Genomic DNA, 15,678 nt, shown 5'->3' on the forward strand with positions numbered 1-15,678 from the left:
CGGGTGAACAAATCTGCCACCGTTTCAAATTTTCTCCCAATAATATCCATGTCGTCCGCGAAGCAAACAAATTGTCCGGATCTCGTGAAAATCGTGCCTCAACTGTTAAGTCCGGCTCTCCGCATAACACCTTCAAGCGCAATATTGAACAACAGGCACGAAAGTCCGTCGCCCTGTCGTAGTCCCCGCCGAGACTCGAACAAACTGGAGTGTTCGCCCGAGATCTTCACGCTGTTTTGCACACCGTCCATCGTTGCTCTGATCAATCTTGTGAGCTTCCCGGGAAAGCTGTTCTCGTCCATGATTTTCCATAGCATACGATAGTATCGACCGCGTAGCCTTGAAATCGATGAACAAATGGTGCGTAGGGACCTGGTACTCACGGCATTTCTGGAGGATTTGCCGCACGGAAAAGATCTGGTCCGTTGTCGAGCGGCCGTCGATGAAACCTGCTTGATAACTTCCCACGAACTCGTTTGCTATAGGTGATAGACGACGGAAGAGAATCTGGGATAGCACTTTGTAGGCGGCGTTTAGGATGGTGATTGCACGATAATGTTCACACTCCAGTTTGTCGCCCTTTTTGTAGATAGGGCATATAACTCCTTGCTTCCACTCCTCCGGTAGTTGTTCCGTTTCCCAGATTCTGGCTATCAGCCGATGCAGACAAGCGGCTAATCTGTCCGGGCCCATCTTGATGAGTTTGGCTCCGATACCATCCTTGCCAGCGGCCTTGTTGTTCTTGAGCTGTTGAATGGCATCCTTAACTTCCCCCATCGTGGGAGCTGGTTGGTTTCCGCTGTCCGCTGACGTAGCCATCGCCTTCGTTGTCCTGACCTTCTGTGCCTGTGTTCTCTGCGCCATTCAGGTGTTCATCGTAGTGCTGCTTCAACCTTTCGATCACCTCGCGTCCGTCCGTCAAGATGCTCCCATCCTTATCCCGGCACATCTCAGCTCACGGCACGAAGCCTTTGCGGGATGTGTTGAGCTTCTGATAAAACTTCCGCGTTTCTTGAGAACGGTACAGCAACTCCATCTCTTGGCATTCCACCTCTTCCAGGCGGCGCTTTTTGTCCCGGAATAGGCGGGTTTGCTGTTTCCGCTTCAGTCTGTATCGTTCCACGATTTGCCGCGTACCATGCTGCAGCATTGCAGCAGCGCTGCATTCTTCTCCTCTAAAACCTCCTGGCACTCCATGTCGAACCAATCGTTTCTTGAACTCCGTTCCACATATCCGACAATGCTTTCGGCAGCGTCGTTAATGGCTGCTTTGACTGTCCTCTAGCAGTCCTCAAGAGGGGCCCTATCGAGCTCGCCATCATCCGGCAACGCTGCCTCAAAATGCTGCGCGTACGCATTTGCGACATCCGGTTATTTCAGTCGCTCGAGATTGTACCGGGGCGGGCGTCGGTACCGTACATCATTGATGACGGATAGTTTTGGGCGCAGTTTCACCATCACCAGGTAGTGGTCGGAGTCAATGTTAGCGCCACGATAGGTTCTGACGTCGGTTATGTCGGAGAAGTGCCGTCCATCGATCAAAACGAGGTCGATTTGAGATTCTGTCTGCTGAGGTGATCTCCAGGTGTACCGATACCTGAGGCTGTGCTGGAAATAGGTGCTACGAATGGCCATGTTCTTGGAGGCGGCAAAATCTATCAGTCGTAGGCCGTTCTCGTTCTAAAGCCGGTGGGCGCTGAACTTTCCAATCGTCGGTCTGAACTCCTCCTGCTGGCCAACCTGAGCGTTCAAATCTCCTATGATGATCTTGACGTCGTGGCTTGGGCAGCGGTCGTACTCGCGTTCGAGCTGCGCGTAAAATGCGTCCTTGTCATCATCAGTGATTCCGGAGTGTGGGCTATGCACGTTGATTATGCTGAAGTTAAAGAATCGGCCTTTGATTCTTAACTTGCACATTCGTTCATTGATCGGCCACCACCCGATCACGCGCCTTTGCATATCACCCATCACTATGAAAGCTGTTCCCAGTTCACGTGTGTTGCCGCAGCTCTGGTAGATGGTATGATTACCTCTAAACGTTCGCACCAATGCTCCTGTCCAGCACACCTCCTGCAGCGCTACGATGTCGAAACCACGGGTATTCAGTACATCGGAGAGTATGCGAGTACTTCCAATGAAGTTGAGAGATTTGCAGTTCCACGTACCGAGTTTCCAATCGTCTTTGCCGATTGTTCCGGTCCGTATTCTCTCGTTGACGTTCCTGTGCTGATGTGTTTTTACGGTTGGCTTGCAGGGCCTGACACCAACCCCCTAGATTTCCGGAGGACCATTCCCCCTAGATGTTCGGAGGGCCATAGTGCGCAGTATAGCTTAGGCTCCTGATTGTACAATACGCTGAACTGACATAAGTTTACAATTAAGTTCAGGGACCAACAGAACATTCCCAAGCGTCACTGCAATTGAATTTCCACTATCATAAAATCCTGTAATATTCTCTCCGATTCCTACAACTTTTGCTGCTATTCCATCTTCTAAATAGGGTTTCAATGCTAGTAATGGACCCCTTAGTAGCTGAAATTTATTCTAGACGCTTTTCCGCAATTATATCTCAGACGCATATACGTTTTGTGGAGTCAAACAACAAATGCAATGTCTTTACTTCATAGTACGTCTATGAAACATACAAAATCATTCGATTTTTCCATCGAAATATGCATTTGAAAAACTGTTGTCCGAATGCCTATTATGGACCCTCCCGGGGTCCATAATAGGATTGTTTACAAATTTGACGTTGCGTATTATGGACCCTCCATTTGATTCCCATGTAATCCGGCTCGCTGCCGACGAGCCTATTATGGACCCACCTGGAAATGCGTATTATGGACCCTCCTGTGTGGTTTCATTTACAAAACTGTTCAAATATCTGTATTTATGCGTCTCAAACCAAATATTTTGCCTGAAACTGCTGACTAACAATGTAATCGAAATTCCCCCGGTGGATTTTCATAGAAATAAAGTTGCTTTGAGTGTTAATTTTATGTTTTTCTGTAGGGGGTCCATAATACGCAAAGGGTCCATAACCGGCATCGACTCCCTAGATATTCCTCGATAAACTAGTTGTTTTTGAGAAGAATGACCGATCCGATGCCACGTGATGTGAAGCTCCAAAATCAATAATCCATCCGCCAGTTGGGGTGTTATCCGTTGCCAAGAAACATATTACACGATCGCACAGCCACATTCGCTTTACTTCCCGCTGGTTCTCCTGCTTCTCGAACAATTCTTTGCTGTTCTGCCAGTTTAGATAGGTAAAAGTAGCAGTTTTTCCTTAGGTGTCCTGGTTTACCACATTCAAAGCAAACGCGCCGATCGTCTTCCTTGTCAGATTCCTTTTGAGATGCCTTCATTGCTTTCTCCTCCTGCATCTCAGATTTATGCTGGCGTTGAGAAGTTTTGCTTTCACAGTCCGCTCTATAAGCTTTCCATTCGAATCATATGCTCCTCCACGTTGCCACCATCTTACATTTCCAATCTGCACAAACGTTTTACTTGCCCAACTTTTCCGGCTGACGATTGGTGAACATGATAGTCACGTAAGTAGTATGTTCCACGTTTCTTAAGCCGTTGCTGCATTTTTGATCAGCAGCAATGGACTGTTTTCCACGAAATATCCTATCGTTGCTGCTGCTCGCTCATCTTTATCAACCCAAGCTTCAGTTCGACCTATTCTTGGGGGAGATCATCAGCAATGACGAGCCAAAGTCCTTCCCGGATCAAGATCTGTTTCATTCGTTCCTTCCACAAGTCTTAATTTTGAAAATTCAAACGAACCACACCAGCTTTGAGATCCATATCCATCGTCAAACACTTAACTTCCACGAACCACTGTGCACGTTTTATCTGGCCTGTATAGCTACTTTTCTGGGCTCATAACCTGTCGGAACTGACGGAATTCACGGTGGAAGCAAAGTAAAATACTATACACCAGAGTGTTAAGCACAACTGACTTTCTTCAAAGAACGTGTAAAACAGAATGAAAGCAAATAAAAATTATTACATTAATTCAAATAAATAACAACCTACTGTGATGTTCTCCAAATTCAAATTCAAACATCTCCATGCTCCAACAAAAGCACAAACCTCTTCATTTTCCCCCTCCCCCATGTTAATTTTACCCGCACTTCCCCTACAGGATAAAGATTGAGCTCGGAAAAAAATGTGGCACTTTGTTTTGGGCGTAACTTTTTATCGTGTGGGTTAACATTAATTAAATTTTGGGTAATACTAGTTTAGAGTGCTGTGTTATCGAGTATTATCGCAATCTGTCAAGTAGTTTTCAAGATGCATTTGGAAAAAGAAGAGCTACGCCAGCAAATAATGGGCACGGTGATCGATAATCCTGGTCAGTCGCACAAATGGATCGGCAAACGGCTTGGAATCCACCATTCCACCGTGTCCAGCGTTGTGAAGATGTTTCAGGAGACGAAGACCATCGAACCATCGCGCTGAAAGTGGCCGAAAACCGAAAACGGAATACCCAGAGAAGGCGCGGAAGATAAAGCGAACCTTTCCACCCGAGTCGTGGCCAAAAAGGTCAATTCGTCGAAGTGGTTCGTCCAGCAGACCATGAAGCGGGCTGGCCTACGTGTTTTTAAGGTCAGGAAGGCGCCAAACCGGACTGACAAGCAAAATACGGTGGCCAAATTGCGTGCGCGGAAGCTGTACCGTGAGTGGCTGGTCATGCCAGGCTGTCTCGTCATGGACGACGAGACATACATCAAGGCGGACAATTTCGCGAAGAAGTACCTGTTGTTACAGGCGACCTGCGAGTTCGGACAATACAGCAAGCCGTTCGTTACAATCGGCACCACAAACGGGCAGATTTATCGCGAAGAATGCTTGCGGAAGCGCTTACTGCCCTTCCACCGCTCTCACCGTGGTCCTACGCTGTTCTGGCCGTATCTTGCTTTTTGCCATTACGCCAGGTCTGTATTGGATTGGTACAAAGCGAACACCAGATCTTCGTCCGATCGAAAAGTTTTGGGCGATAATGAAGAAAAAGTTCAAGAAAAACAGAAAAACATCTAAACCGATAAAGCTTCAAATAAAAACTAGGACAAATTGTGTAAGAAAGATGGGCAAAGCCTCGCCCAAGATCTCATGAGCAATGTTAAGAGAAATGTGAGACCATTCAGCTTGGGGGAGGAAATTCAATAAACAAATTATGCCAATATATGGCTAATATATAGTTGCTAATCCCTGAAAAAATTGAGAAGTATATGATTTTAAACGAATCATCTTTGATCATTTTTGTGAGTCACACATTTTCTGAGTCTAGTCTTTAGTTGAAAACATAATTAAATTGATGAATTTGAAATTGAATCTGCCGAATTTTTTTTCACTTGTTTGAAGTTTGAAGTTACGATAAAGTGTTCTTATAATGCAGGATTCCATAAGAAAACTATAGGAACACAAATTAAAAACATGCCTCAACTAAAGGAACAGTGCACCGATAGTGGAGGTATTGTTTTATACTGACATGCTGTTTGGTTACTGCGATGAAATATTTTTCCATTACCGTGACATGCTCTATTATCGTGAGGTTTAAAAAACTCAAGATTCAATCGATAAAAATAACGTATGATTATTTTTGAGTCTTTCATGTTTTATACAGTAGACCGTTTTATATACTTTGCATAAAAATATGATTTGAACCATTTTGAAAATTTTTACCATAGTAACAGTTGATGTTGTTAAACATACCAGTGTTCCAAATACCGTGCATCTGACCCCGACTGCCGGGTCACATTTTGAAACATCTCTCAATTGAACGAACGAAACGCATCAAAAATAAAACTTTTGTATCAAACAACGTATTGAGGTTTGCATGATTGATTCGGGAAATAAAATATATATTTCACTTCACCATTTTGGAATTATAACTAAAACACGGTATTTGGAACACATAAGCAACCGTGCCCTAATACCGTGTATTGGCACCAGGCGATTACATTCTAACATTATTTGTTTGTTTGTGTGTGCAACTTTAGTTCAAGTTTGTCATGGCTTTCTAAATACTACTTAATGTGCTAACGTTTGTGACAATCATTTAGAAAAATAAATAATATATAATCTACATAATTCCCAAATACACGGTATTAAGCAATACACGGAATTAGAGCAGGTCACGGTAATTGAGTTAATTTATTAATTAACTAGTGGTCCCGGCAAACTTCGTCTTGCCATCAAGTAGGCTGTTGAAAAATGCTATGGATCGTCCCATACAAAATGACAGTTTCGTCCACTCTCGTTTTTCCGACTTTTCCGGTGAAAATCCGGTGATTTTTATACACACAAACACGTCGGAACCCTTTACGAACAAAACGGAGAATAAATCATTCAAAGCCTTTGACCCGTTCGTAAGTCATTTCGTGACATACAAACACCATTCCATTTTTATTTATATAGAAGATTAATTGAAATTTTGAGTGTGTTAAATGAAGTTAAATCGTGTTGAGTACCTCCACTACTGGAACATTTACCCTACTTATGCAAATAAGTTAAAACGTAATGAAAATTATAAAATCGAATTAGAAAAGTTAAAAACAGTTTTTTGTTTTGAATTAATAAAAACAGGTGAGTTTGTGTAAAGATATAATCACCAATTAGTTAAAACTTATAAAATATATGGAAGATGTGTGAAATTAGTATAACATGTTTTAACTACAGAGTGGAGGTTTTAAAACGTCACGTTTAGAACAGAACCGCAGACCACGATAAAAGCGAGAATTGTAGCGTATAGAAAAAGTCACACCACGTGGCTTTTCCTTTGGTCTGGATTTTATCCACAGGAATTGGGACCCCTTCCATCGAAGGGGGTGGAGATCGTTCTTATTATCGAGACGATATTCACGACGGGATTTGTGGACGACCATCGAGCACGTGGTTCCGAAATTCCGGTGCACAAATGCAATGAATTTGGAAAACAAACATCTTGAATGTTGCTTATTATTTTTCGATACAGTCCTTGAAATACACACCGTACATTTGATTCTAGATCAAATTCTGAGTGTCCTCCCAAAATTTGAGCTCATTTGGATTGAAACTGAGACGGCACAAGCCCCTTAAAGTTTGTATGGGAATTACCAATGCTAACATAGATTTAAAAATTAAAAAAGCAGTTTACGTCGAATAGAAGCAGGAAGTAAGACATTATTATTCTTTTTAGATCGGTTGACCGTTCCGGAGAAAACTGCTTTCTCAGTGCGCTCAAGTGTGAAATGCTTCTTATCATCATTTCACTACAGTAAATTGGTCAACGATTCATTCCGATCAGTAGTCACTATTAACTCATTTCGAGATGATCTCACCAATCGTTGTGTAACTTGCACTATTAAGATTGAAGCTAAACCGACTACAGCTGATATATTCATACATTTGCAGTTTTTTAGCGCTTCTACTATCAACAGAAGTTGCACCAAACACCATTCAGATAGATTGTGATGCCGTCACCACAGATCTTCGAAATTCAACCAGTGACGACTTGTGCGTGATTGTCTTAAATCAACAAAAATGGAACATCAGCTCCTTGGCTCAATCTTCAGTGATGCTTCCCAAATTCGACAAGTTCAACTTGGTCGGTGTAAATGGATCGTTTCCTTCGGTGCACTTCTTTTCAACAAAAACTCGTCTCGAAAAACTACTCATCTACGATTCCGTCATGCATGAGGTACAGTTTCCCACGATATTAGAAAGCTTGTTGATTACCCGGAGCCACACGCGACAACTGATCATCGAGAATACGGACAAACATCAATATGCTTTGCATACTCTTGTTTTAGTTGATAATGAGCTATCGAAACTTCCACGAATCGATCAATTGATTCATTTGAAGTCATTCAGTATAGCAAATAATTTGTTAGAGAAAGTTAATCTCACTGAGTTCGGTAAACTGTATGAATTGGAGTCGTTAGACGTGAGCTCCAATCGTATTCGTGAAATTGTAATCGGAACGATAAATCTTCTAAGTTTACACAAATTAGATTTAAGCCAAAATATGTTGAAGAGTCTTCCACAAAACCTAGGACAATTAGGATCCTTAGAAACATTGGTATTGCACCACAATAAGTTGGAATACATCGAAATGAGCCATCTCAACGGACTAACAAAGCTGAAGATTCTGGACCTTCGGTTCAACAATCTTCTGATTGGTTCTCTAGTTCCAGTCTTGCTACCAGCTTTGGAAATTGTACGGCTTGAGTCGTGTCGCCTGCAACAGCTAGACTTGCATAGCATTGAAACTCCCAAGCTGAAGAAGTTGCATATTGAGGACAACAAGCTAGAGTACGTAGAAGCATTTTTCGAGGGTGTCTACCAGGGTGCCGGATTGGAGTTGTATGGTGACAGAAATCCTTGGAATTGCAACTGGTTGCAGGACAAGCACCCTCGGGTAAAATTTGTGGTCCAACAAGATCGACAAACTTGTAGAAGATTCGTCAAGAATGTATGCTGCGCCGGCAGTGATTATGCTACTGAGCGAAAAGCCGATCGCAGATTGCAGGTGGTTCAAGAACAGAATCGAATGATTTATAAAGTGCTGGAAGAACAGCAGGATAAATTACGAATAAAAGGCGGAAACTGTGAAATGATGGGAAATAGACTGTCTAAAATAGAGAGCACCCTTGGGGAAATTATGAGCCTTGTAAAAATGATGGCAATAAAGATAGATTCCATTAAATAAAAGGTTAAAATTTAGCACAATAAATTAAATTTATCATTTTACACGCTTTTAAGATTTTTTTCTGTAATGATGTAAATGTCAAATATGTAACTGAATGTGGGAAAACAAGTACGAAAATTGGTATCAAATTCAACATCACTGGTTACGATAAACGATACCTACCATACAAGGTCCCCTTGGAGAAAATATAATTCAATTTAAACACTTTATGCATCACATAAGCACTTATTTTGCACCATAAACGTTGATCATTTGCTCGTAAATATTTATTGCGATGGAAAAGAATTGATTACACTGCGGAACACGTTTTTGTCTCCAGCACCAAAATACCGCTATTCACTTAATTAAGGGTTGCTGAATCCATTGCCGTTTTCCGAAATATCATAGCACGTCCAGTTTTTGAGATATTGACTGTTGAAAATGCAAAAAATGACTATTTCAGCCAACTTGCATGCAAGTTTCCCAGCTTGTAAGGTAATATATTGGCTTAATTTGCCACTGAATTCAAACTTTATGTGTATAACAATACTTATCATCAAAGTTTGTATTATTTTCGATACGGAAAAGTTATTTTTTGATGGTTTAGAGAATTGTTGTATTTTGCCATATAGAAGAAACGAAGAATTTTGTATGGAGACTGCAAGCATGTTGAAAAAATCGGTTTAATCGAAATTTAATCGCGCAATTTCAATCAAATTATGTCTGAAATGAAAGTTCAAGTTCTATTTTGCATGTTTGGTGGATTAGATTACAAAAATGTATGATAAATTGTACTTTAAATTTCATGTAAACATTAATAAAAGCAGTGTTTTGTACAACTTTGGCGACCTGTAGCTAAAAATTGTGACGTGCTGGAACATTTCTGAGAACGGCATCAGATTCAGCAGCCCCAAATCTACTATAGACACATAATTTGGTTCTTGAGACACGCAAACATGTCATTTTTGTTACGCTGTGTTATCAGAATGCAGTTTAAGGTAGGGCATATAATGATCATTCGTCACTGAATCATCTATAGCGGTGCTGGGAATGATAATAGTAGTAGGCTTGAATTTCGCGAAAATCACGTGGCTCTTCTCACTACAGTAGTTCAAAAATTTGAATCTCATCTCATCAAGTATCCTATGTTGAGTGCATGAATTTTCTGAACCATTAGTGTCATTGAAGGCTCTAAATGCGGGAAATAAGTAGAAGCATTAACCTAAGAATGCTAATGTCGCTACTGTTCGTGTTACCAACATCTAGTTTGCCACGCGCTGACAGCCTTAGTACCGGGCCTCAAAGTGTCAAATCAATTTTAACAACCAAAACAAATCATTGGCATTTAACAAACAGTGAAAACACATAACTGAAGGTATAAAAAATTAAAATTAGTTTTGTGATAACAGCGCCATTAGCGTTCTATTACTAATACAGTAAGGACCCGATTTTGTCAGCCCCTCGATGAATTTCAGGCTGACAAAATAGGGAACCTGACAAAATCGGGTCATTTTATTTTGTTCCTATTTTTCAAATTTTGACGTGTTACATGGTTACATGGACTTTTAAGAGAGCGATGGACATGGGAGTAGTCAGTTTTTTTGATCAGGGGCACCCCCTCCCTTATATTGGTAATATCGATTTTTAACACTTAATAAAAGGCATTGCCATTGCCCGGCTGACAAAATCGGGTCAAAAAGCTGACAAAATCGGGGGTAGACAAAATCGGGGGCAGACAAAATCGGGGGCTGACAAAATCGGGTGAGTACTGTATTTCTATTGGGAAATAGAACATTTTTTTTTTGCAGTAATTTTGGGTTGCGCGTAGCAACGGGTGTTTTGCTATTTTCAAGGCTTTTTGACTGTGATTTGTTTTGCTTGGCTACTGTAGAGTGAAATTCAAGATTTTTCCCAACCCTAAGAGACGATTTAAAGGTTTTTGTAGTGAAGTTATGAGTATGTCCCATGTTGACACCATTTTAATCGTATAGGTATGTAATAAATGTACTGTGTTTGTTTTCATAGGTACACTGTTCATTTTGTACGCACCAAACGTATATGTAGGGTTACCATCCGTTCCGATTTAGCAGGACATGTCCTGATTTTGAGATTCTTTTGAGGTGTTCTTATTTATTTTTCATATTTCAAGTTTTGTCCTGCTTTTTTCTGCTTGTCGAGAACCATAGAATGTTAAGGCGAAGTAGGCCGTCATAGAAATTTGTACTCGTCGTTAATGATTGTTGCTAATTCTTCTCACGATTTCGAATCAAAGAAAATCAGTTGGTTTTGCACTGACACAGCTGAAAAAGTATCAGCATACTTTATGCATGTTAGCGCGTACAGTGATACATTTTCAAGTCAATATAAACTATCGAGACTGAGTTTTATCACTTTGAAATGCAAGCTGAAAAGTCATCATTGTTGCTAAAACGAATGACGGGCCACTTAGCCTTAAGGCTACTCGTAATTTCAAAGTAATAACACTCAGCCATCATAGTACGTATTGATTCAGAAAAGTACTCAGTTCTCATAGTTCATAATGATCCGGAAAAGTACAGTCGCCTCTCCACATCTCGATATCGAAGGGACCATCGAGATAGGGAGAGATCGATACGAAGAACAAGTTTTTGATGAATGCTACACGCTAACTTGAAAGTACCCATTAAATGAGTACCATGTACTCTTTTTTATTGCCGATACGAAGCTGTCAAAAGAAGGGTACATTTTCCAAAACAATAAATGGGTATTTCGTACTCTTAATTAACATCGCTTAGCGCAAATAAAAATGGGTAATATCAGCGACCATTTTTTATTTGTCAAGTGCTTTGAATTGAAGAAGTTTATCAAACTTTACGTTTTAAAAGGTGTTCTACAACAGTGAAACATTGATTTTTTTTTTTTTTAAGTTTAGCGACACTTTACACCAGAGGTGCATTCGTGTCGTGTCATGTAAACTGACTTTTATTTCAATGTAATGTACAATATTCAAAACTAATAATTCGTTTTCTTCTTTGATCTGGTTATCACTTTCCATTCTTGATCGGTTTTTATGGTTTCCTGATTGCATGATCGCTTCGCTATATTTTCTTCTCTCGTTCCGTTCGATTCGGTTGACAACCGCCGCTTCGTAGAATCATAGTCCGTCGCTGTTTCGTTCTCACATGCCTTGTCGTTATTGTTGTTACTTTCGTTATGATTGTCGTCTTCGTCGTCGTCGTTGTCAGTCTCGGCTGGAGTCGCTTGCGCTGGTGTGTCCACTGTATCACGTTGCTTATCGCAATTCCTTTTCTGTTTGATCGAGTTGGATGGGGCTTTTTGTTTCAGCTTTTCGGCGTCGATTGCTGTCGACTGATCGCTTTTGTTGGGACAGCTAACATATGTACCATGGTTGTTCACAACGATGTACGAAGGTATTTGTTTCTCCACTTTCATTCGAACAACTCTTACCCCGTTCGGTATGCCCGAGAAGTAATTCTTCCAAACCTCATTTTGTATCGAAATAACCTTCCCGTACTGCTGCAGATGATTGGAGATGACATTGTTGCACATTTGAGGTGGTAGATCGTGGATTCTTACGGTGGTTGTAGGACCATCGACGTACACTGGTATGAAGTATCTTACTCCTTGATACTCAAAAAAGTGCCGTAGGTGGTGTTGCTGCTGCAGTCGGGGTGCTACACCTGCGTCGTTCATTTCGATGAAGACGCAGTTTTTGATGTTATGCAGCTGAATGTTCTTCACATCAGCTAAATCGAGTTTAATAATATCTCTAAGGAACTCCTCCACTTGTTCCAAGATAGGTCGTTTGGGCAAAACACTAAAATCAACAACTAGTGTGTTTTTCCTGTGCGAAGCCATCTTGCATCGATGCAGGATTCTTTCGCAACAAGAAATACGGGAAGCTATATAATCGAGAGCGTTAAACTGTATGTCTGTCGCGCACGAAGAGCGGTTGTCAACTGGAAACATTGATTAAATCATGGAGGTAAATCATTAGAGAAGCTTTTTGGTTCTGCGTGATTGCATTGATTGAAACATTATTTATTTCTTTACCAGATGCAGCAAAACCCGGAGTCTGGAACAAGCGCACTGCTCGCAGGAGGAGGACAAAAATTTTCTTAACTATTTCCAGACGCCATGGTAGTTTGTTTATTAATTGAAATATACTAGTTATTAAATGTAGACTTCAGTGTTTTAACTTAGTAATTATCCATGCTATTGACTCGATATACTGAAAACACCAGCAGCATTTTTTTTTCAAAAAGGTGGGTATTTTGTACCCCTTTCTGATCAGCAACAGGGGAGTAAAAAATACCCATTTTTTGAAGTTCCGGTTGAATACTCTTTAATGAGTAAACGCGATATACCCATTAAATGAGTTAAGCCACTTAAGTGGAAAATGGGTGCGAAAGTACCCATTAATGGGTACTTTGAAGTTAGCGTGTAGATAGAAAAACACTCCGTTGCCAAGAAAGTAATAAGGTACCGTGGGGCAAGTGGGTAATGGAATTCGCATAGTTGAGATTCTTCCAATTCCAGGGACTTTAAATTGAAACAAATGAGGTTGTGTATATTTTTTAGCTTGACTCCCACCATATATAAGCAGCATGCTGAAATCGATTTTTATGAAAAATTGAAGAAATAAATACAGAAAATGTTTTTTAAAAATGTGTCCTTACTTTTCACTTGCCCCAAAAGTGGGGCAAGTGAAAAGTTTACCGTTTTGAACAATAAATTCAAAAACAAACAGTTATATTCACGATTTCTATTAGGTTTGACACTTGTTAAGGCTTCACAATGAACAATAACATAAGTAACATGTAAACAAAGAAAATGTTATTCTTTCCACTTCAATTTTCTTCTGTTCAGTTATGTTAGTTGAAATGATTCGGCAACATTATAACTGCAACATTTCCAATGTTAGGTCTTACATTATAGGACAGCAATTGCATTTCTGCTCTGTAGAATTTCCACCGCTCGTTATTTGTTTTTGAGAAAGTCGGATATGACGTCGGATAACTCTTCGGGTGAAATCAAACGGAATCCTTCAATAACGTATTAAATATGTATAAATAAATTTTAGGGTCTTTTTTATGTGGATAGACATATACCCCATTTTTATGTTTTGAGCTAGGTTTACATAGATATTCCACGAGATTTCCGTGTGTTCTCTAATATTGCAACTTTTCAGTCAACGTCTTCCTTTTAATTGGCTGCCCGAAGTAGACATATTGATATTGTAATGTTTGGCAACATCTTTTAGAGAATTTCCATGATTTCTAATAGCTTTTAACGCTTGAGTATAGTGTCTCTTGAATTATCAGCACATTATATTTTTCTATGATAATTGCGAACCATGTTTACTTATGGCTACTTAAAGAGAAAACACAAATTCAATCTCTAATGACAAACTTTTCACTTGCCCCACCTGATAAGAAAATTGACGGTGTTTAAATTTAGTTATTTTTAGGTATACGTCGAATTAATTCTAAAACTTTTTTTTATTACAGTTTGAAACTGTCACAGAGGACAACTAAGAAGTGGTACAGGAAATTATTTTCGGCAACTTTTTTCTATTGAAAATATTAAAATAAGATCGCACGCCGCCAACTTGTTACGGAGTAGCAGTTGACAGGTTAACAATTTTTCACTCTATTATGCAATAATGGCTAATAAATCTCAGAAATCTCTTACCTATCGTAATGTTCTCAATGACCTCAAAGGTTTACGCATGAATTTAAAACTTTAATTCACATATTCAGTAAAATATATCAATTGTTTTCACTTACCCCATTTACCCACTTACCCCGCGGTACCTTACACGAACAGACGTCATTTTGCGTTCCTAATTTGTTTTGAATCCCAAAACTTTGGTCTAGTAACCTTCGATATTGGTCATATCGACATACAGAGAGAAAATTGAAAACAAAAATCAACAGAAACACATCGATATATGGAGATATCGACATAAGGAGGATATCGTGATATGAAGCGTGAAAATGTATGCAGACTGAAGGGACTTATGAAATCCTCGACATAGGGAGAGATATCGAGATGTAGAACATCGAAATGTGGAGAGTCGACTGTATCACTATATGCGCTGACATGCTGAAAGTATGCTGATACTTTTTCAGGAGCGTCAGTGCAATACAAACTGATAACATACCAATTTCAATGACGACCTACTTCGCCTTAAAATGAAATAGATTAACGTAGAGACAAGCAGGCATTCCCTCATTTGAATAGCTTCTTTTCTTTTTTTTTTCTTATCGAAATGGCAGCAATTTGAACTATATTTGCTGGGCGGATACGGGTTAATAGCAACTATGGCCGAAACTGTGACCGCCTAACCTCTTGCACTGCAAATCATGGCTAAGATATTTTCAATGAATTCTTCTCAGAATTTGAAATATTGCAAGATTTCTCCGGAAAACTTTAAAGACACCGACACGTTAATGCTTCCAACCTAACAGCAGCTTCTTTATGAAAATTATAAAGAGATATTTCTCGATTACTTCTTCAACTCTCATACAGGTTTGAGAAAATTAACTAAGAAGAATAACACCTGTCTTTTAAAACTGTTTTAAAATGAATCCCCTTTTAACACTTTTTATGCCGTGTACATTGCTTAAATTTTGCACACAAAAAGCTCACGTTTGAATACCAGGTAGTTTCTATCGTTTCCCACAAACATTGTATGAAAAAAATGGTAAGCCGTTTCATTCAGTTACCTACGACGTTTTTGTACCAGTGTACACACTTTAAAAAAATACGGATTACGGTGAAATTTCACCGTAATCTCAACAGCTGAAGGTTCGGTGAAAAAACACCGAACAATCTGTAAAATCATTGAACAAAATCATAAAGAAAAATAAGAAAATGGTTCGACTGGGAATCGAAATCCTGACCTACCGATCAGGAAGCAAGCTTGCTACCACCAAACCAGCTCTCACTGCTTGTTAGTGATGTGTAAAAACTGAAACAAAAGGATGCTCATG

The 15,678-nt window shown here is 40.0% G+C and overlaps 1 protein-coding gene across 1 annotated transcript; it reads left to right on the forward strand.

Annotated features, from left to right (window-relative positions):
- The first annotated feature begins 7,275 nt into the window (after positions 1-7,275).
- On the forward strand, positions 7,276-8,753 carry LOC110677030 (leucine-rich repeat-containing protein 40-like). The gene is made up of 2 exons (XM_021847497.1): positions 7,276-7,341; positions 7,405-8,753. Exons 1-2 carry the CDS (start codon positions 7,322-7,324, stop codon positions 8,699-8,701), a joined length of 1,317 nt encoding a protein of 438 aa, XP_021703189.1. The 5' UTR covers positions 7,276-7,321; the 3' UTR covers positions 8,702-8,753.
- The last annotated feature ends 6,925 nt before the right edge of the window (positions 8,754-15,678 follow it).

The sequence above is a fragment of the Aedes aegypti genome, chromosome 2, assembly GCF_002204515.2.
Source record: "Aedes aegypti strain LVP_AGWG chromosome 2, AaegL5.0 Primary Assembly, whole genome shotgun sequence".
Taxonomy (NCBI): domain Eukaryota; kingdom Metazoa; phylum Arthropoda; class Insecta; order Diptera; family Culicidae; genus Aedes; species Aedes aegypti.